The sequence below is a fragment of the Canis aureus genome, chromosome 23, assembly GCF_053574225.1.
Source record: "Canis aureus isolate CA01 chromosome 23, VMU_Caureus_v.1.0, whole genome shotgun sequence".
In the NCBI taxonomy this organism is placed as follows: domain Eukaryota; kingdom Metazoa; phylum Chordata; class Mammalia; order Carnivora; family Canidae; genus Canis; species Canis aureus.
Window position 1 is genome coordinate 31,177,575 of NC_135633.1, and position 21,677 is coordinate 31,199,251.

General features: G+C 44.7%; 2 protein-coding genes and 2 long non-coding RNA genes across 10 annotated transcripts in view; 1 reads left to right on the forward strand and 3 right to left on the reverse strand.

The window, feature by feature from the left end:
• GAB2 (GRB2 associated binding protein 2) overlaps nucleotides 1-6,326 on the reverse strand; it is a 192,404-nt gene extending 186,078 nt beyond the window's left edge. The window contains exon 1 of the mRNA XM_077867207.1: nucleotides 6,170-6,326. Within this exon, the coding sequence (XP_077723333.1) occupies nucleotides 6,170-6,244 (75 nt within the window). The 5' untranslated portion in view covers nucleotides 6,245-6,326. The remainder of the gene's footprint in view (nucleotides 1-6,169) is intronic.
• Nucleotides 3,112-5,543, reverse strand: LOC144294969 (uncharacterized). Its single transcript, XR_013362305.1, has 2 exons — nucleotides 5,184-5,543; nucleotides 3,112-4,905 (listed from the first exon to the last, which is right to left on the reverse strand). It is a non-coding gene; the product is annotated as an uncharacterized LOC144294969 (long non-coding RNA).
• Nucleotides 4,798-21,677, forward strand: part of LOC144294967 (uncharacterized) — a 53,615-nt gene continuing 36,735 nt past the window's right edge. Inside the window, exon 1 of one of the 2 annotated variants that reach the window (XR_013362303.1) lies at nucleotides 4,798-4,931. This is a non-coding gene — a long non-coding RNA (uncharacterized LOC144294967). The remainder of the gene's footprint in view (nucleotides 4,932-21,677) is intronic. The other variant, XR_013362302.1, reaches the window with a different exon arrangement.
• NARS2 (asparaginyl-tRNA synthetase 2, mitochondrial) overlaps nucleotides 7,645-21,677 on the reverse strand; it is a 135,718-nt gene continuing 121,685 nt past the window's right edge. For 2 of the 6 annotated variants that reach the window (XM_077867208.1, XM_077867213.1), the window contains exon 14: nucleotides 16,005-16,185. In XM_077867208.1, coding sequence (XP_077723334.1) covers nucleotides 16,020-16,185 — 166 coding nt within the window. In that variant the 3' untranslated portion in view covers nucleotides 16,005-16,019. Of the gene's footprint in view, nucleotides 7,666-11,786; nucleotides 13,504-14,157; nucleotides 14,189-16,004; nucleotides 21,645-21,677 lie in introns of those variants that run through there. The other 4 variants (XM_077867216.1, XM_077867211.1, XM_077867215.1 and 1 more) reach the window with 4 other exon arrangements.

Genomic DNA, 21,677 nt, shown 5'->3' on the forward strand with positions numbered 1-21,677 from the left:
CAACAATATAAGTTTCACACCTAATGCAAAAACGAAGTCAAAACGGATCATTGGACTTAAAACTAAAAAATGTTTAGGGAAAAGAGGGAGAAAAGCTCTGCAACCTACAGCTTAGCAAAGAGTTCTTAGACTTGACCAAAAGAAAGTATGGCCCATAAAAGAAAAAACTGATAGCTGGATCTCATCCAAATCAAAAACTTTTGCTCTATTTTTGTTGTTGTTGTTTGGTTTTTAAAACTTTTGCTCTGTTAAAGACCCTAATGGATGAAAAGAGATTGGAAGAAAATATTTGCAAGCCATATTTTTTGACAAGGCCTAGTATCTTGAGCATATAAACAATGCTCATAATTCAGCAGTTAAAAACAAAAACAAAAACAAAAAAAACAGTCCAGGAGCACCTGGCTGGCTCAGTCAGAGGAGCATGCAACTCTTGAACTCAAGGTCATGAGTTCGAGCCCTACCTGAGGTGTAGAGATTACTTAAATAAAAACTTTAAAAAAAGGGCAGCCCAGGTGACTTAGTGGTTTAGCGCCGCCTTCAGCTCAGGGTGTGGTTCTGGAGACCCGAGACGGAGTCCCACGTCAGGCTCCCAGCATGGAATGCAGCCTGCTTCTCCCTCTGCCTGTGTCTGTGCCTCTCTCTCTTTCTTTCTCTGTGTGTGTGTCTCGTGAATAAATTAATTAAATCTTTAAAAAAAACCTAAAAAAAACACAAAATTCAAAAAATTAAAAAAACAATTTGTAAAGAAAATGGACAAAAGGGATCCCTGGGTGGCGCAGCGGTTTGGCGCCTGCCTTTGACCCAGGATCGAATCCCACGTCAGGCTCCCGGTGCATGGAGCCTGCTTCTCCCTCTGCCTATGTCTCTGCCTCTCTCACTCTCTCTGTATGACTATCATAAAAAAAAAAAAAAAGAAAAGAAAATGGACAAAAGACTTAAAGAGACATATGACCAAAGACGACATACAGATGGCAAATAATCATCTGAAAAGATGTTCAACATCATTAGCCATAGGGAAATATAAATTAAAACCATAAGTGAGGGGTTCTAAGGTGGCTCAGTTGGTTCAGTGTTAGACTCTTGATTTCAGCTCAGGTCATGATCTTGGGGTCCTAGGATTGAGCCTCACATCAGGCTCCCTGCTCAGTGGGGAGTCTGCTTGTGCTCCTCTCCCTCTGCCCACTCCCTGTCTCAAAAAAATAAGTAAATCTTAAAAAAAAAATAAAACCAATAAGTGAACAGTTTAACAAATAAATTACAGTACACGTATACCATGGACTAGTACTTGGTAGTTAAAAAAAAAAAAAAAAAAGAATGAACTAATGATACATACAACAACTTGGATGAATCTCCAGAGTATCATGATGAATGAAAAAAGCCAATCCCAAAACATTACAAACTATACGAGCCCATTTACATAATAACACTCTTGAAAAAACAAAATATAAAAATGTAGAACAGATTAGTAGTTGTCACGGGTTAAGGATATGGTGGGAATAGGATGACAGTGGGTGTGACTATAAAAGGACAACTTGAAGGGTCATGTGGTGATGGCAATGTTCTGTATCTGGACTCCATCGTTATCAATATCCTGATGGTGATATCACTCTAGTTTTGCAAAGTGCTACCATCAAGAGAAACTGGGTAAAGAGTAAACATCTCTCTCTTTCCTATTTTTACAAATACATGTGCATCTCAGATTATGTCAGAGTAGGAAGTTTAATAATTTTTTTTAAAAAGCTTAGGCTTTGGGACAAAACCAGGAGACATTGGACAAGTCACATCTTTTCTCCTAGGGCTAAAAAGATGAAGAGATCAATGGTCTAGGCACAGTGCCTGGTACAGACTAAGTCCTCAACAGATGACTATTAAAATGACAATCTTAGGAGTCATGGCAATGGGGATGGAGAAGTATAGAGAAAAAGGATATTAAGATGATAGCACTACTATGGGTTTTATAAAAGATTAGATGTGTGGTAGTGGATGACAGGGAGTGAAGACTGAATCCCAAGTGGATAGTCAGTGGCACCATTTACTGAGAAGATGGGGGATGAAGAATAGAGTTTTGAGTGTCATGAGTTTGTGATGATTAAGAGGCCTTCAAGTAGAGATGTCCAGTTAATAACCATATTTGCACGTCTGGAATTCAGAACACAACTCTGGGATGGAAATTTAACTTGATAATGACAAGTATGCAATGATAATTGAGCTTCCAACTTGAAGGATTGGGTAAAGAGGGTCATTTTAGCAAAAGAGACTTAGAGTGGCCAAAAAAGGGGGAAAAGTGGGGCATTTATTGTATCACTTCAGAGAAAGGTGCTTCAAGAAAGAGTGAGTGATCTGCTATGAATAATGAGTGAAGAAATTAAAATGAAAAAAACAGACCTCTGAGTTTAATGACCTGGGTGTCACTGGTGTCTTTCAGAGAACAGCTGTAGTGAAATGACAAAGTAGGTTTCAGATTGGAGCCAAATGACAAGAAGGCCGGAGAAATGGAGACAGTGTAAACCACCATGAATAAGTTTAGCCCTGAAGAAAAGGAAAAAGTATCGTGAGAAGGAAGAGATATAATATGAGGGAGGATTTTGTTAAAGGGAAGCATACTGACACGTTAATAGAAAAGAACAGGTAAACGCTAAGACAGAAGATTCACGATAGAAAACGTAATAATGATCCGAATAGATGGGATGGGATATGATCCAAAGCACAGCATTGCTCAGTTAGAAGGGACACCTCATCAGGGCACTTGAGTGGCTCAGTCAGATAAGTGTCTGACTTCAGTTCAGTCATTATCTCAGCAACAATAGCCCTCACCCTCATTCAGGCTCCCTGAGGAGTCGCTTGTTCCTCTGCCCTTCCCTCTATTCCTGCACTCTAATAAATAAATAAAATCTTAAAAAAAAATAAGGACACTTCACCTACTCTAAGAAGAGGGAAAAAGTAAAGGAACCATGCAGATACAGGTATATTTGGAAATATGGTTGTGGTATGTGCATATAGCCACTCTCTGATAGCTTCAATGATCTTCGTGGAGAAGGCAAGGTCATGTGCTAAGACTGACAGGATGGCTTAATTTTTATTCCCAGCATCTAATCCAGTGTCTGAGAGACATTTAATAAATAAATTTATTTAATAAAAATAAAGTCTCCTCGGTGCAGTTGTTCATTAGAACCAGTACACAATTTTCTCCAAATAGTCACTAGAGGGCAGTGTTACTACCAATCTTTTCCCCTAAATCTATTGAAACTAATAGAAAATTACAGAGCAGTGTAAGTCATAAAATGTTTTTCTCTGAGAAAATCTGGCTTCAGCCGTGTGTGTGTGTGTATGCACACACACTCATATATAGGCATACTACAGCACGATGGGAGGGCTGTTCCTTCTGCTGGCCTTGCACTGCAAAGATATCACCATGGCCCAGAGGCAACACTCACCACTTCCCAGAGGTCACTTTTTGTAATTACCCCAATGTTCAGAGCAATACTGAATAGATCCCTACATTTTCTTATGATTAATTGGAAAAAAATGATGAAAAAAAATCTCTAAACCTGATCCCAGGTAATATTTGCCATGGCTTCTTTTAAATGGTTTTCCCCCTTAAACCTACCTTCTCCTCACATTCGAGAGAAGTTTTTAAAATTAACTATAAGTAGCTGCAATCCATTTCATCAGCTTCTTTTGTCTTTACCTCTGATGGTTGACATATTCTTATAATGAAGACTTATTGATCCATAATACCACATACCTATGGTATACATGAGAATAAGCAGCTATTTTGGGGTGTGTGTTTAGCAACAGAGCTGGAAATTACTTGCCTCCTAGATTGATTCTAATGAATAATCTGGGTCTCTAAATGAACACAGGGAACTGGCAAAGTTCTAACTTAAAACAAGGCGCAAAAATTCTCCACTCGCAAAAAGAAAATAAGATGTAAGGGTAGACTCTAACCCCTCAGAGTCTGGGGTTAGGTAGATCAGCTCAGTTTCAACTAAGAGAATTGAACTACCACAGTAAGGGAGACTTCCAGGCATACCAATAGAACACATCACCCCGAAGCCTAAGAAAAGCTGTTACTAGCTTGATCAGATGTCTATGGGCTGGAGCCACAAGGAGGATGGGAAAGAGGCTGAGGTCATCCTATGACTGTAGGGTGTCAAGTACTGCAGATGGGTGAAAAAGATGCTTGACTCCAAAGCCTCCAAACTTGTTTTTTTGTTTGTTTGTTTTTGTTTTTGTTTTTTTTTTCCTGAGGTAAGTTGCTCGAGAACAAAAATACCAAACAAATGGGTCATAAAGAGTCTGGGTGATAGAGTTGGAGTAGTCATTGAACACAGATAAGGTGTCAGACAGTTTGCAAACTGTATCAAAAACAGTTTCAAGGCTCTTTAGGGTAGTGTTCTAACTTGAAAATTAACAGTCACATTTTCACTGGATACTCTATTCCACCAGTCGGTAGGTTAGTACACTTTTGCTAATAGTTTTCAGAAGCTCAAAGATTTGTTTCATTAAAAAAAAAAAAAAAATATATATATATATATAAACATTAATAGCAAATTACTCATCCTTAACATTATATAAAAATTCACGTTTCCTAATGAGCTGATTGTGAAAAGGGGAAAAATCTCTTTCTTAGTAATCGTATGGAGTTCGGCTTCCCAGGCATCCCTGAAAAGTGGGCTTTAGAACTGGGGTGAACACTTGACTGCCTCCTCCGTGCTGCGTTTTGAATCTCGGTCCACTTTCAAAAGTCATTGTTAAATTCTTAAGAGTCTTCTCAGCAAGTGATTTAAATAAGAGCCTGCTTTCATTTACATACACACACATTTGCACTCCCCAACAACACTTCCTTTGAAAAACAGAATGTCACTTCCTCAATCCAGAGGCCAGAAGTCCCTCCGTTCTGATCTGGGGAGCCAAGACAGGAAACTCTGGTAAGCTTCTGCCTCTCCCCCCACGGACAGCCCCTGGTGCAGCTGACCGAGGGGAGGGGAGGGCAGGGGAGGGGAGGGCAGGGCAGGGTCTACTCCGAGCTCCCTTGATGCACTGCAGCTGGAAGGCCACAGCTCACTTTCATGCTGTGGGAATGATCCCTGGGAGTCCAGCACCCAGAGTCGCTGGAAACAAGGGCATTTCATAGGAAGTGCAGAGGGCGCCCAGGGGAGACCTTGACACCTTTTACCGACCTTCCACTTCCAAACGCCTGCAAGTAGCCCAGGGCTGATTTGTAATTAGCACCATCTTGTACTTTGACCCCGGGAGGCACCGCCTGGGGAGGGGGTGGTGGTTGGCCAGGCTTCCCACCGGTCCGCTCCGGACGGTACCGGTACCACCTTCCCTCGGACGTCGCCAGTTTCTCCCCCAGAAGGGAGAGGCTGTCCCAGCAATTTCGGTAAACACCGTCGGTTACCACCACCTGGCAACGGAGCGCCTCGATTTCTCCCGACCCCGGGCACCGGAGGCCGCACAAACCCCGGCCGCTTGCACCAGGCCAAAGTGCAGTGTCACCCCCGTGGGCTGGGGTGGGGTGGGGTGGGGTGGGGGTGTATGTGAGAGACATACAGAATAAAGGGAAAGACGGGGGACAAACAAATGAGTCACTTAATACAGGCGCTGCACATGCCGCTGACGCTGCCCGTGATGCAGAGGCTGTGCCCTGGGAGGAAGCAGGCGCCCCCGGGAGAGGCGGGCAGAGACAGGGAAGGGGGAAAGGGTGTGAGGCGCCTCGCCCTTTGTGGGGCCGCCCGCGCCCGCGCCCGCGCCCCCTCCCCCTCCCCCTCCCCCGCAGGCCGGGGCCGCCCGGGCTTGCTCCGGTCCCCCGGCCCCGGGAACCAACTCTCCCGGGCTCCGAAAACAATCAATGCAAACTTCAACACCCTGTTTAGTTTACGGGGAGGCCGGCTGGGAGGTGCCGCCCGGCGGAGAGGGAGCCGCAGCCTCCACCTGCCCGGCCGCCCGCTCCGCCCCTCGGCCGCGCACCTGTGACAGGTGTGCAGGTGCCCCACGCAGCCCCAGCCCGCAGCCTCCACCTGCCCGGCCGCCGCCCTCCGCCCCCGACAGCCCGGCCCCCGGCCCGCCCCTCCCGGAGCCCCCGGCCCCGGCCCCCGCGCCCCGGCCCCGGCCCCCGCGCCCCGGCCCCCCGCGCCCGCGCCCGCTCGCCGCTCGCACTCACGTAGCGCCTCAACTTCTTCTCGGGGGGCGATTTCCTCAGCCAGCCCGTGCACACCACGTCGCCGCCGCCGCTCATGCTGCCGGCCGCCTGGAGCCCGCCGCGGGGTCGGCCGGACAAGGGCGCGGGCGCGGGCCGCTGGGTCAGCCGGCCGGCGGTGCGCAGCTCCGGGGGACGGGAGGGAGGGAGGGAGGGAGGGGAGGGGCGCCCGGCGGCCGCGGGGCGAGGACGAGGCGGCGCGGCGCGGGCCCGGCTGCCCCGCGCGCTCCCGCCCGCCCGCCCGCCCCGCGCGTCCCCGGCCCCCGCGCGCCCCCACCTGCCCGCCCCGCCCGCCCCGCGCGCCCCCGCCCCGGCCCGGCCCCCGCGCCCCCGCCCCGGCCTCGCGCCCCCGCCCGGCCGCCCCGCGCGCCCCCGGCCCCCGGCCCCCGCGCCCCCGCCCCGCGCGCCCCCGCCCCGCGCGCCCCCGCCGCAGCAGGGAAGAGGGCGGCGCGCGCTCGCCACGCCCCCGGCCGCCGCGCCCCCCTGCGGGCCGCCCCGGGGACGCCGACGCCGCCGGCCGCTGGGGCCCGCGAGGCCCGGGTGTGCTCCGCCGCAGCCCGCCGCCGGCCGCGCCCCGGGGTCCGGCTTCCCCTCGGCCCCGAGCCCCGCCAGCCGGCGAGGCGCCGCGCCCCGGGGGGCGGGGAGGGAGGGGCGGGGAGGGGCGGGGAGGGAGGGGAGGGGCGGGGAGGGGGCGGGGCTGCGCGCCCTCCGCCAGGCCGAGTTTCCCTGGGGGTCGGCAGGCGGGGGACCCCGCGGCCGCTCGCGTCTCCGATCCATCCCGAGTCTCGGGTTTCAGCGGGTCCGGTTCTGGCAGAAACGGGTGCTCCGCTTCCCAGCAAGAGTTTCATGAACTCTCGCACCCCCGGGCGGGAGCAGCAGAGAGCGCAGTGTTAGGGGCCCGGCGCCTTCACGCGCCTTGTTCACAGGGTGTCTCCGCGAAGCTCCCAACTGGGCCAGGAGCTGCGCCGGCCGCGGCATCCCCACTCCGCGGAGCCCAGTCAGTCCCAGGGCCTGTGCGACGGCCGGGCGAGCTTCTAGGCCGGGGCCGGGGCCGGGGCAGGGGCAGGGGCAGGGGCAGGGGCAGGGGCCGGGGCAGGGGCAGGGGCAGGGGCCGGGGCCGGGCTTGCTCCTCTGCTATTTAAAGTGGGATAATTGCTTTAGTGTCTACACATCGACGTGGGGGCCTCTTACTACCAGGAATTAAAGTCCAGCTGGCTCCCCGCATTGCCTCTGGGAAAAAGAATTCAGGAGAAGAAAATTCGTGTGATGTAAAGAATCGAAGCAAAAATGAGTCCGTGTATTCGTAGCGATTTGGAAGGCAAGGTGGTGCAGAACGAGAAACTACGGCCAAAACTCCCCCGAGTTCCAACTCGCTGACACGGGTTACAAGACTTCTTTGGGGCTCCTACGAAAACTGGAATCCAGCGATACTTCTCTCGCCGCGTTGTGATGCGGTTTAACTGAAATACAGGATGTATAAGCACACACTTGAGAACCTCAGTACTTCAGGGGGAGGGTAGAGGGGAAAAAATACCCCACCTTTGGCCGGGGCTCTCTTTAGTTCACTAAGTATCTTCAGGAGCGGCATTCAAAGGTAGGTCCTACCCCAGTTTCTCTGAGAATTGGATAGTCTCCCATTTCATCATAGGGAACTGTGCTGTGGGGCAGATGAGTGGGAGAAACAGCGTCTCACACTTCCCATACAACTTGAGACGGAGGCTATTTTGTTCATTTTCCCTGCCTCTGTGCAGCAAAGCTAGTTGTTTCCAAGCCGTTGGACACTGTTCTGGTTTTACAGATCTTGCCTGGGTTGGAGAAAGTTCACTCTCTTCAGTTTGTAAAAGCTAATCCTTTACTATGTGCTTAGCCTTTCTAAGCGTCCTGAGAGGTCGAGATCAGCTCCCCTGCACCCATCGTTTCATGGACTTTCTTCAGTATCCAGTGTGCTGCTCGAATGAATGTAAAGCCAGAACTGTCGGGATATAGCTGGGACCAGAGCTCCCTTAGCCTTGCAATTTAAAGGGGGGGGGGGGGCACTCCTAGAATTATGGCCATTTTAACCTCTGCCTTTAAGTATTTTGAAACCCTGTGAGACAAATATCAAAATATTCAAGTCTGCCAAATCAATCAAGAGGCAGTGACTCCCAACCAAAATAAAGCAACCTTTCTGACTTCATTCACATCTGAGTCATGGTGCCAAGTCTCCGTGATTGCAGTCGGAGAGATCTGCATGGTTGGTTTGCAGCTGAGGTGTATGATGCAAGTCAGGCATACGTATGCCTTATCTTTCCTTAGAAGAGTAGTCTTCTAATACAGACCCTTTGATAACTGTATGATTTAAGACAAACTGGGAGCCAGTTCAGAAGTGGTTAGTTGGTGGTTGGGCTGCATCCTGCCAGAAGAAGCTCTTGAGGGTCTTACGTTGTTTTTCGAAAGACTCTCTTCTCCCTGTTATTTATAAATCCATGTGGAAACAGAAAAGTTTGATGTTTTGGGCCAATGACAGGAGGGGCCTGAAAGACGACAGTGAGTACAGGTCTTTCTGGCAATCCAAAAGCGGTGCGTGCCCATGAAACTTCTCAGTAAGCTGAAATGGGGTACACTGAAGAAGCAATTAACATCTTCTAAAAATGAAAGTCCTCCTTAAATTTCTTTTGGTGGGCAAAAACAAGTAGTAAGGTAGGTCTTTTGTAAAAGTGAAAGGGCATAAGTCGAACTTTTGGATAGTGGGGGAAACTTGTATCAGCTTCAGGAAGTCTTCTCTGAACATACCATTCCTTTCCCAAAAGTCAGAAAAAAAGGCTCTCGGGGATCCCTGGGTGGCACAGCGGTTTGGTGCCTGCCTTTGGCCCAGGGCGCGATCCTGGAGACCCGGGATCGAATCCCACGTCGGGCTCCCGGTGCATGGAGACTGCTTCTCCCTCTGTCTGTGTCTCTGCCTCTCTCTCTCTATCATAAATAAATAAAAAATTAAAAAAATAAATTGAACTGGAAATTACAATCTTTTTTTTTTTAAAAAAAAAAAAGAAAGAAAAAAAGGCTCTCTTCTTGGTGCTCTCTTGCCCCCCACCCCACCTTTCTCGTGACTTAGCTGCCAGCACCCAGATCAGGCTGCACATAGGAGGCAGGAGTGCTGCTGAGGTCCCTGGCTGCACCCTGGTGTTGTGGCTCAGTCTGAGCCTGAGGTGTGTGCCAGGCCTGGGAACAGCCCTTGGACAGAACGTCCCTGTTTAGGCCTTTCCTGAGTCCTCTCCACTCCCTGCTGGTTTTGTTTGTTTGTTTGTTCGTTTGTTTTAATACCCTCTGGTTTTCGCTGGTGGGAAATGGAAAATGATTTAGGAGTGATTTATTTACATGAAGATAGGCGCCATCTATCGGAACCAGTAGGGATGACAGCCCCCCAACCCCAGCCCCCCAAACCTGTGAGGACATGCATCACTAGTCTATAATTTAGGCAATTTTGATGAAAGATCACGGGTATTTCCTGAGGGGGATTAATGACCGGCTGCAAAGAGAGTTTTGGGCCATTAATTCTATATTCTCATTAAATCCTCAGGAAATGGCCATCTTATGGCGAGAGCTTCTCTGGAGGAAGCATTGCAGAGATTAGAGAACTGTATACCTGGGAAGAAAACATGAGCAACAAGGCTCCCCCACTCCCCCCAAGCCTGGGTTCTAAAGGGTGCACTCTGGCTTTGAGTGTCATCGGCAACACCCTGCATCCGTGCCTGTCTGGGAGTTGAGGGTTTGTGGCCAGCGGCAGGTGCATGGCTGATGGAACAGTCCCAGGAACGGGTTGGAAGGGCTGGAAGGAGAGCTGTCCTCAACTGCACACCAGGCTGGCATGATTAATACCACCCACGCCAGGCTTGACGTCAGTGATTGGACCGGGGGTGGGGGATGGATGTTTGTGTCCTAGTCATGCTGCCTTTTCTCCCCTTCAATTTAGTTGACAGGTTAATTTCAGAGCTGAGTACTGCTTGCCAAGGTCAGTGTGGCCAGCTGAGCCACCTCAGCTGGTGACTTTCAGGACACTGGGCTTTCACGAATGTTGAGGTGTGTGCCTCTTTAACCCCTGGATGCTTTGAGCCCATTTGGTTCCATCAAATTACTGTGACCTACTCAAATCAATTTCAGGCATCTGAATGGGACTGAGATCTGAAAGTGGCCTTGCGGTGTGGCTGAAGACCTTATTGGGTTTCCTTCCTGTCTGCAGCTGCTAAAAATCTGAGAGTTATTTGACATTATACCCAGTGGAAGATATTTTGGAAATAAACTTTCTTATAGGGAAAAGTTTGAGCAAGTCCAATTTCCCAATTTCTCCTTTGTAAGAAACTAGAACCTGTGCTAACTGCTTTGGGCCAGCTAGACTTGTGGGACATTTTTGCTAACACTGGTGAGGATGGACCTTCATTGCATTCACAGATCATGCTGCACAGTTACCATATTCTCCCAAGAACAAAGATTTGTCACATCCCTGACAAAGGGCCCTGGTACTCCAGACCATACTTTCCGTGATGGCCCCTTACTCCCTTCAGAGAAAAGTCCTACCTTGAATTACATCTCGAACATATGTCAAGATTGCTTTCCTTAAAACTCACCATCCCCACTCCTCAGCAGAGTTGTTCATGTTTTTCTGAATTCACATTGCACCTGTATAAATTGTTATCACGCTATACTGCAAATACTTGGGCAGGGTTGTATCATCCTCACTTTTGTATCCCTGAAGCCTCCCTGCATGGTGACAGGCACACAATGCTCACTGAATGTTGTGAGATGACAAAAACCCAACCTTTAAAGGATGGCACGTGGAAGCTGTGGACTCCTGGAGCATCCAGAAGTCTCTGATCCATCCACACCAGAAAACAATACCTGTGAAGATAGTTACAAGCCAGCTGGAGTGTTTAAATCCACAGGGATTGGCCGGTGGGAAGGGCTGAGCAAGTGGAGGTAATCCTACATGGCTTCACTTTTAGAGGTGGTTGAAATTGTTGGGTCGTTTCTAAAACAACGGCTCCTTAGACCTTTTGACTTCTATCTCTAGGTTCCAGAGAGGTTAACTGTTAACCCTGACACTGCTGGGCAGGCTCCCCAGATGCTCTCCTCTCGGGGACTAAGAATTAAATCATTTGTGGTCTGATATCTGGCCTCATTCTGACAAGTCCTATAGGGGCGTATCACTTAGCTCTTTGTACCCACACACAAAGTAGCAAAGCAGGAGAAATTGTGTTCCCTGAGTCAAAGTGGGTTTCTTCCAACAGGTGACCAGAAATGCCATATTCTTCTGCACCAAATGCATGCAGAGTGGCTTTGCAGACTTGCTAGTTTTTGTTTTGTTGGGGATCCAAAGGCCACAGGAGACCATCTCATTTAACTACCAGAGCTATCCCAAATGGCTGTCTGACCCATACAGCCAGTGACATGGTGGTGGTGGTGGTGGTGGTGGTGGCGGCGGCGGCGGCAGTAGCCTCGATTTGTAGTATGCGACAATTTTGAGGGTGCGAATGCTACCCTCCTCACCTCCCTGACCAATTTCAAGCTATGAACTTCATGTGTATAAACACAATTAAGAGATGCTAAGTAATCCATCATTGTTTAGTACTTCCAACATATACAATAGACAAAAACGCCAAGAGCAGAGATAGCAGTGTAGTAAAATAAATAGTAACTGGTGAATTTTGGTTATTTATTCCCTTTGTTTTTAATGTAACTTACTTATTATAAGTTTATGAGTTAATTTCTTAGTAACCTATCATTTATATGCCATAACAGTCACCTTTTAAAGTGTGCATCTCAGTGGTTTCCAGTATATTCACGGAGTTGTGCAATCATCATTGCTATCTAATTTCAGACCATTTTCATTACCCCCAAAAGTAACTCCATATTCATTAGCAGTCACTCCTCATTCCCCGAATCCCAACCCCTGGCAGCCACTCATCTACCTTGTCTCTATGGATTTGCAATTCTGCTGGACATTCCATATGATTCCAATTATATATGGCCTCTTGCGTCTGACTTCTTTCACTTTCTATAATGTTTTCAATGTTCATCTGTGTTGTAGCATACATCAGTTCTTCCTTTTTTTGGTTGAATAATACCCCAATGACTGAATATACATTTTATTCATTCTTCAGTTGGATATTTCCATTGTTTCCACTTTTTGGCTACCATGAATAATGTTGCTGTGAACATTCATACCTGTATGAGTTTCTGTGTGGACCTGTGTTTTCATAAATATATATATACCTAGGAGTCAAACTGCTGGAACATGGGTTGAATCTGTGTTTACTTTTATTTTTAAAGTAATCTCTGCACCCAACGTGGGACTCACACCCGTGACCCTGAGATCAAGAGTCACATGTTCCACTAACTGACAGCCAGGGCTCCTGTGTTTAACTTTTAAGGAACTGCTGAACTGTTTCCCACGGTGGGTTACACCATTTTACATAACCAGCAATGTATGAAAGTTCCAATTTGTCTTCATCTTCTCCAATACTTGTTAATTTCCATTTTAAATTCTTTTAATAATGCCCCCTTTTATTTAACAAGCTTGCAGAATTTTTCACCACAATCTGTTCTCATGGGCTAGTATGAGCCAGTCTTAGCATCCGTGTACAGCCTACCACAGAAAGTCCCACCATCCTTCTCTGTAGTAGTAAGTTCCACTTCTTTTTTGCTGACAAGAGCAATACTCAATAGATTTACGTTTCCTTCTTCTTACATCCTTCCTATAGAAAACCAAAACCTTAAAAGGTCTGAGGTTTTCTTCTATTTTGTAATTATTAAGATTTTTGATTCTGGAGTATCACAAAGTTTTCAACTCCCACCAGGCACTCTGGGAAGAACAGAGTGTTTCCCTCCTACATTTGTGTTGAGAAACAAAAATAAAAAACAAAATGTATCTTCCTGACACCCAGATAGATCTTCTGGATGAGCTCTCAAGCAGTTGCTTCAACAGGGCAAACAGCTGTGGTCTGTTTCAACATAATTTGATGTAATCAGGGTTAATTTTGATGATGCAGTGACTCTGAAGACTGTTTTTTAACTGGATTACTGTTGGGTCAACAATCATGTGGTATTACACTTAGTGGCTGAAACAAAAGCCAGAATTAAAACGGCTTCCCCCCCTAGCCCCTTCTAAATGACAGCCCCACTGGGATTAGGAGTTATGAGGCGCATTTAACACAATTAACTAAAAAAGGAAAGTCAGTTGCAGTCAAATTACATGCAAGCTTCTTCAAGGTCCAGGGTGTTGACTGGAAAAGAGCTGGAAACTTATTTGTTGGCGTTTTCTTTTCCTAGAGTGATTAGAAATATGTTAGCAGTAATCATTGTAACTTGACATTGTCGTTGATTCTAGGAAAAAGCCCTAAGATTTTCTTCAAAAACATTTTCCTGAACCAAATGATGATTTTAGCAGTCCACGGTTCCCTGTTTTCCATGCATGTTTTCAAAATGATGATTGTGAGCGAGGACTCAATTCAGGGTGCGGCATGCCAGGGCTGAATGAATGTGGTACATACAAAGCTCTACACACATTTCGAACGGTTTCTGAAGGGCAAAATACGGAATCTTACTTTCATTGTTTATGGCCAGCCAGTAGCAGGGTCTAGGTTGCTCTAGGCACACACGCTTTTTTTAAATTCAGTCTCTTACAGTTTTCAGTTTTGGCTAGTCTGAAGGACAGCAAAGGCTCATGACAAAAGCCATTCTTAACACAGTTCTGGAAAGAATCTTCAAAAATAGATGTCTTGCAAAGCTGCCAAATGTATTGGTTCTTCAAAACCACTCTAATCTAATTTGGTAGTTCAAAAAAGGTCTGATATTTGTCCAATCCCCTCTGTAAATAAGCCTCCATTCATTTTTCTGTTTTTGTGACTTCGGGTATCAAGACACTTGAAAAGCAGTCATTCACCCTCCTATGGCATCTTATTTCTTAGAAATTTCTCAGGAATATATGGACATGACTAAAAGATGCTCAGACTACAAAACAAAAAGAGTAATGAGAATTCTTTCTATAAGTCAGATAGTGTATGTTTTCTTTTCAGTGGTAAAGGCAGTTTTAAATTTGCTTAAGCCCAAATAGGAAATTTATTGGTAAGAAAAATGAATTATATCCCCTGGAACCCAAGAAAAAGTTGAATAATCTGGCCTCAGGAAGGCTGGCAATCGAAAACTATATATAGCAAAAACTAGGCCGCCAGTTTGTATGTGTGTGTCTGTCTCTTTCACAGGCCATATGGTTTTTCATCTCTGAACATGTGCCTTCATTTCTTTCTCTTTCCAGACTGCCTTCTCTGTCTCTTGAGGCACATGGTTGCCCTACATCTCGTAAATTTACATATTCCTGGCTCAAGCAACCAGTCCAGATTCTCTAGTGTTCTCAACCCCATTTTTCCAAGAGAAAATGAAACTGGCCCATTTTGGGCCAGGTGTCCACCCCTTATCCAGTCAGGAAGGGAAGTGCCTGTCCCCCGTCTGTCTGCTGGGGATCCACTGGCTAAGATGGGATGGGGGGAATTCTCAGAGGAGGAATTGGTTTGATAACTAAGTTGACACCCCAAGAAGTATTTAAGAGGCATGAAAACCAATCTTGGTCCTTTCAGGACATAGCCAGTACCTATCATTTGAAATTTCAGCCAGCTGGAACCGATACTGTAAGATCTTAGGTTTTGCTTGTTTTGGGGTGCCCCAGAGGGATGCACAGAGTTACCATTAATTCGCATTTGCTGAACTAATGATGTAAGCTACTTCAATTTGGAGGCAAGAAGCTTGTCTAGATTTGGAGAGCAAGGCAGAGAACATGAACTGAAAATCTGAGCAACTCTAAGTTCATCTGGGACTTGCTTCTGAATTTCTTCTATCAATCAAATACATCATTCATCATTTACTGAGCACCTGTAGAGCAAGGTTCTTGAGAAGTCTACTAAGTTACCATACTCCAGAAGCAATGCCAGGAGAGGTGCCCTAGAAGTTCAGCTTCAGTAATAGCTCCTAAGGACAAATCACTAGCTGAACTCACATACTTTTAAAAGACTCCTGACTCTTTGTTTCTATTCAGGCAGTGGCTCCAGAGTTGGATTTTTATGCTGAAAGGGCAGGTTTAAAAATTTATGAAATATTTCAGACACATAAAGAGGGAAAAGACAGCTGAGGAATTACTTTTTAAGGAATATTTTCCTTTGGTCTGATGAACATATTTCCTCTTTTTTTGGGGGGACACCTCAATGACAGTTAATTCATTCAAGAGTTATTTGGTGAGTACCCACTATATGCCTGATACTCTCCAAGGTACTGCAGATACAAAGATGGATGCAGTCTCCTCTGTGTTACAGAGCTCTTGTTCTGGCAGAGAAGACAAATGACAGTTTAAGATGGCCAGTATTTGCATATCGTGCTGAGGGAGCATAATGAAGAGAGTCTGGCAGCCATTGTCCAACCACTGGTATCTTGAAGTACAAGTAATATAAACATGTGAAAATGTAGAAATCCTGGCTGCATTTTAGAGTGTCACTCTTCTTGAAATAAAGCCTCATAATCTCAGACAGTGTGATCAGGGTTGTAATACTTTGATTCTGGGTGACTAAGAGGTGACAGGTGTGTAGACTGAGAAAGCTACCCAAACCCATTTACAGGCATGTCGAGACAAGTAGTGCTGTGTCAGAATGCAGGGTGTACTCTAATTCCACTGGCAGGACAGGAATCTGTTGAGTGCTGCTAACTCACTGGAAGAAAGTTAATCAAGAGCTAAATGACAGTCAATCAAGCACCAAAACACCAAAGTTTCCACATATGATAATTTTGTAGTTCTTGATCAATGAATAGACCACTCCTGAGTTTTCTGAGAAACATTAACCATACATAAGAGCCTTCCAGAACAAATTAGTGAAGCAGATATGCTTGTTTCAATAAAATGGACATACCTGGTTGGGGGGTCAGCTGGAGAAAGGAAGAGGAAGAATCTGGATGTTGATAGATTACTGGGTATAGGAGGAATCAGAGTGGCAGAGACACACATGCATGGAGAAAGAAACCAAACATGGGTGAGGTAGTGGACAAAAAAGGGAGGAAGAGATCTAGGTCAAGAGGTGTGGTAGGCTTCATGCTACATGGGTTTAAGAGCAATATCACTCTGTGAGCTGGCTTTCCCTCCTTGGTACAGAGGGATAAAAACCAGCTCAAAGGTGCGGGCAGAAACATCGTATGTTCCTTAGCATATTTGTGCAATTATTATCTTTTACTGTAAAAATTTTAAAGTGTCACTGAAGCTTTCTCACAGTATGGAAATAAGCCGCCTACATTAGGATCACGCAGGGTCACTATTTGGGAAGTACAAACTGTGGGCCATTCCATCTACTGAATCAGACTTCCTAGGGTAGGACAGGTAATCTGAATTTTTTAATAAGCTCCCCCTGTGATTCCTATTCACAGTAAACTCTGGCAAAGACTGGAGTCCCTAAGGCAAGAAGCATGTCCTATTTATCTCTGTATATGCAATCTTGCACTGGACCTGGGCACAGTGTGTGCTCAGTAAGTTTATTGAACTGAACTGAATATACCAACGAGGTTTTGAAAAAAAAAAAGTTGCTCAGTTCCAATGCTCTGAAACAGGTGATCTCATTTTTTTCCCCATATGCTTTTTGTCCATGTATACAGATTTTACACTATTGTAGTTACAAACTACAATTTGACATTTTTTTCAACATATTTTCTCCTATAATTTTTAATGGCTATAAATATTTCATTCAACATGCAATAAACATCTTAGTTCATACAGATTTTTTTGAGTTTTGAAAAGGTTTCCCCCTTAGGAGATCTTATGAAGTTTGTGCAGTTTATTTTTATTATTTTTTAAAGATTTTATTTATTTATTCATCAGTGAGAGAGAGAGAAAGAGAGAGAGAGAGAGAGAGGCAGCGACACAGGCAGAGGGAGAAGCAGGCTCCATGCAGGGAGCCTGACGTGGGACTCGATCCCAGGTCTCCAGGATCATGCCCTGGGCTGAAGGCGGCGCTAAACAGCTGAGCCACTAGGGCTGCCCATTTGTGCAGTTTATGAAACCCTTCTACATGCCTTCATTGTTTCTCACAGCAGTTTGTAAGATAAGGATTACCCTCATCCCGCAGATGCCTATCCAAACCCACAGGTAAAATAACTTGCTCAAGGTCCCACTGTTCAAAAGTAGAACGTCAACACTTAAATCAGAGTCCTCTCTCCCTCTCTAATGTGCTTTCCAAGACACTGAACATGCACCACATTTTCTGGCAGGAACTTGACCCAACAGTTTCCTGATGTAAAACCTGTAGTGCAGAATGTGAAAGACGGAAATTACACTTAAAGGGATCATCGGTCAGCTATATCTTAACTGAACAGGAATGAGCTCCTGCCTTTTGGGGCACTGCAAAGAAAATGCATATTAATGGAAGTCTTCAGTGAAAAAACTTAACTGTTCTTCAACAACAAATGTGCATATAACCCAAATCCATTACTGCAATCTTCAAATGGAAGGGGCTGGGACTGCCCTGAACACTGTGAGGCTGCAATTAGGATTTGTCAGCAATTATTACACATACAGGCAGAAGAACGTTACTACAGACAGCTGGCAAGGAGGCATTGGAGACTTTGAAGCTCTTCTAATACCAAAACTGGTATCAGACCGTACTTGTGTAGCAGCTGGGTGGACAGTGGAGGGAAGCATTCCTCTGCCAAGAAAAAGGCCCATTTTAAGGTAACAATGCCTGATGAATAATCTAGTGGGGTACAGTCCTTCAGAGAAGGGCAGATTGTCCATCTGAGCAGTTACAGAGATTCTATCCTGGAGAACAGAAGGCTGGGGAGAAGAAACAGTGTTGCTGTGTTTCTGGCTTACTACACTTGCTATAGAGAGGCAGGTTTCTGTACTATTAGGTCAGAGTTCTCCAAGTATAGAAAAAGTTCTATCTTAGGTAGAAAGCTCCTACTCATTGAAGGGATAGTGAGTGGGTAAACTACCAGGAGCTGGGAAAATACAGGGGAGGATAGGTTACATATCATAGACAAGGGGATCAAATCCCTTGATTTCAGGATCAAATCCAGGATCTTACAAAAACAGCAAAGCAGTTACTATTCAGCCAGCGTGCAGAGATTGTAAGTCAAAGAGTCACAGCTGCAAATGGCCCACATTCTGAAAAATACAGTTCTAGCTGTATTTTGCAGAAATAAATAAATTCATTTTAAAAAATGAGACATAGCAAGCTTTAGCACACTGCTGGGTCCAGGACCTTTTATTCCATAGTCAGTGTTTCTCTTTACTAGAATGCATTTGAACTCAATTGTCATTTCCCAGCACACTCTTAAATCTCTTCTCCTTGTGTAAAACAAGGAAATCAGAGGCCAAAGTATGTGTTTTGCAACATGTCCACTAAACTCTGGGGCTGAAGATACAAAATTCTTTGGTTACTACAGAGCTCTGGGCTTTCAGTTTCTCTGCAGGCTAAGAGTGGTGAGCTTTATTTGCAGTCTTACTCTCCTCAGATACCAGGAATCCCTAATAACCAATCCTCATAACAAATAAACTAATCTTTTACTAAATCAAATGAATTTGAAGCATGGTAAGCTACAAAATAACAAAATGCAGAATACACTGTGAATACATTAAAACATTTTGTAAACTGTAAAGCGATGTTCAAATGATAACAATTATGAACAATAAAGGAGGCAGCATAAAGTTACTGAACAGTCAGGAGCTATGTTAATTCAACAGCTGCCTGAATGACAGTTTAAGAAACACAAAAACTCCTGCCTTCTTTACAAAGTTCCTCTAGAAACTCCCACACAGTGTGCTAATAATGGCTGTAAATTCACTGGACTCCAAATCAGACTGCCTAAGAGCTAACTGGGGCCTTAGCTACTCAGAGGGGTAATCCAGGGCTCCTGGTAATGGCAAAAAGTCTAGGGTTTCTGGAGGTGTGTTGACTATGATCTAACAAGATCCGTCTTATGGAAGTCCTATTAATCATTTTGGTGTAGGTTAAGATTATTTTTTGTCCTTAGTGCTTTTTAATTTGGACTCCACACTGGGAAGAAACTACCATCAGATATTACTCCCACCTGTTTTCTTTTTATTATACATACTTTAGATTGCAGACTGAATACAAATATTGATCAGAAGCCAAAAAGCCCCACACATTTCTTATCAATTCAATCCAGGCCAATCTGTCTTTCAACTCTGCATTTTTATGTTCTTGCCTCACCACTTACTAAAATAAATATATGAATAAATAGCAATCCAATCCAAATAAGCATCTTTCATCTATAATTATCTGAAACAAGAGGTTTAAAGAAGAGTAGAGTTAATCCATCTCACCAATTGCATCTTCAATGCCTGTTCAGTCATGCCTGAATGTCTAGATTCAATTTATAGAGAGTATGAATGTATAACATTGTAGAGGGGTGCTTCTGGCAGATCCTGTCTGAGAGGGACAAAAGGTCAAACAGTTCCTTTGCTGTTCTGTGACAGTTAGTCTCTGGGCTGGGTCAGAGGGTGGGAGAGTTATGTCTAGATCTGGAATGGATCACTCACACAATTAAGTTCTTGTCAGACCAAAAAAGAAAAAAAAAAAAAAAAAAAAAGACAGCACAACTTCCCCAGGCAAGAGGACAGCCAGATGGAAAGTAACTATTTTTCTCCACCTACTTCAAAATTTGAAATGAGAATGGAAATTAATGATGGAAAAACCATTTCAAAGTTTCAAAATACTCTTTCTTGGGTGGTTGGGGTTACTATTTTGAGGTGATGTTTGGAAATCTTGGGAAAACAGAATCTCATTTTTCCCTCATTGGAAACTGGTTATTCAAATAAAGACACCTTCATATCACCTTTTCTCTCACAAAGTCCTTTAGGAATATTATTATAGTAGAGGCAGTCCTCAACTATTAAATCTATACTTCTATTCATTATACAGAATTATATGATGCTGTTTATCTGTAGAATTTGGATATTTATATACACCAGTTGACAGATGGACATTTTAAAGTTTCTTTCCTGCTGTTGCTGCTTAGTTCTGGCATTTTCATCTTTGTCTAATACTAGTATTTGTTGTTCAATTACTGGTAAAATAAAAGTATTGAGCCAAAGATGCAAATTTTGAGGCTTGTTATGAGTGGCAAGTGTTTGGCTTCAACCAGATACCTGTTTTGTGATCAATTGCAGAGGAAAAGAATAAGTAAGTATGAAAGTTGGGAAATATACTGCTGAAGACTATGGAAAAGGTGAGGAACAATGTTTATTTGAGAAGGACCTTCTCTCATCCCACCCCACACATATACAATGAACATACTGAAGTCTATCATAAAACTTTCAGTGATTTAACTTCACTGTCCATTTTTGGAAGATGTAGTGGGTACTAAAAATGTAAAGGTTAGACTCTAAATCAATTATTATTAGTGACTATCTGTAGCACAAATTCCTGAAAGATCAAGAGACAGAAGAAGAATCCTTAGAGTTGATGCACTTGGAAACAACAATTCTGCAGGTGACATAAATGGAGGGCACAAAGATGACCCTGCCTGATTAGTGCTACACAGTGACATCAATGGTGGCACTGAGATGGGAACCTGGGGTTTCTCTGATTCATGATTTTTTATATCACTGTTACTTAGGATGTAATGTTAACATTAGAATTCTATCTGGTTCCTCAAGAATCACTGGAGACATGATTCCTGATAGCCTCAGAAAATATTAGTGCCTCCAGGTTGGGGGCCTGTGAGTGTTTGTGATTCTCATGCCACAAGATTAATACAGCATCAATACCTGAATGTCAAATCAATACTGATTGATCCTGCAAATGTTTTAGAATGGTTTTTGCATTTATCTCCCAGGTCTAAGGTTAAAGATCACCTGTTCAGAGATGCCTTCTCTAGCAACCTTACCTGTGCCTGCCCTGCTCTTCATAAAATTTTATAGCTTACATCATATTTTGAAATAAAATATTTGTTTGCTTACTGATTGTGTATCTTCTCGAATAGAATGTAAACTCCATGAAGGCAAGGGTCATTTCTGTTTTGTTGATTATCATTTATTTAGCATCCAGCCATTGTTGGCATATGGAATAAGCTCAAATAATATCTGTCAAACAAACAAATGAATTTTATCTTTAACTCATGATTGAGGCAAGCCTTATGAAAGCCCTAATTACCTCTTTGTACTATCCTAAACTTGGTATCTAAGCCCAGGGGATTAAAGTTTTAGGAAAGTAGATTTTAGCTCAGCAAAAGCTACTAATTAGAGAGATGCAGAAATGGAATGAGCTAGTTTGTGGGATACTGAGCACTTTGCCAAGAAGAGGCTGCCCAGGTGTACAGGATCTCTCTGCATCAGGCAGAAGTTTGGTCATGAGAACATCTCAGTAACTTCTGTGATTTCCAGCTCTAAGGTTCTGCAGTTCTTTTCAGTTGTTTGCTTTGAGTTAGAATAAAATAAAACACATACAAA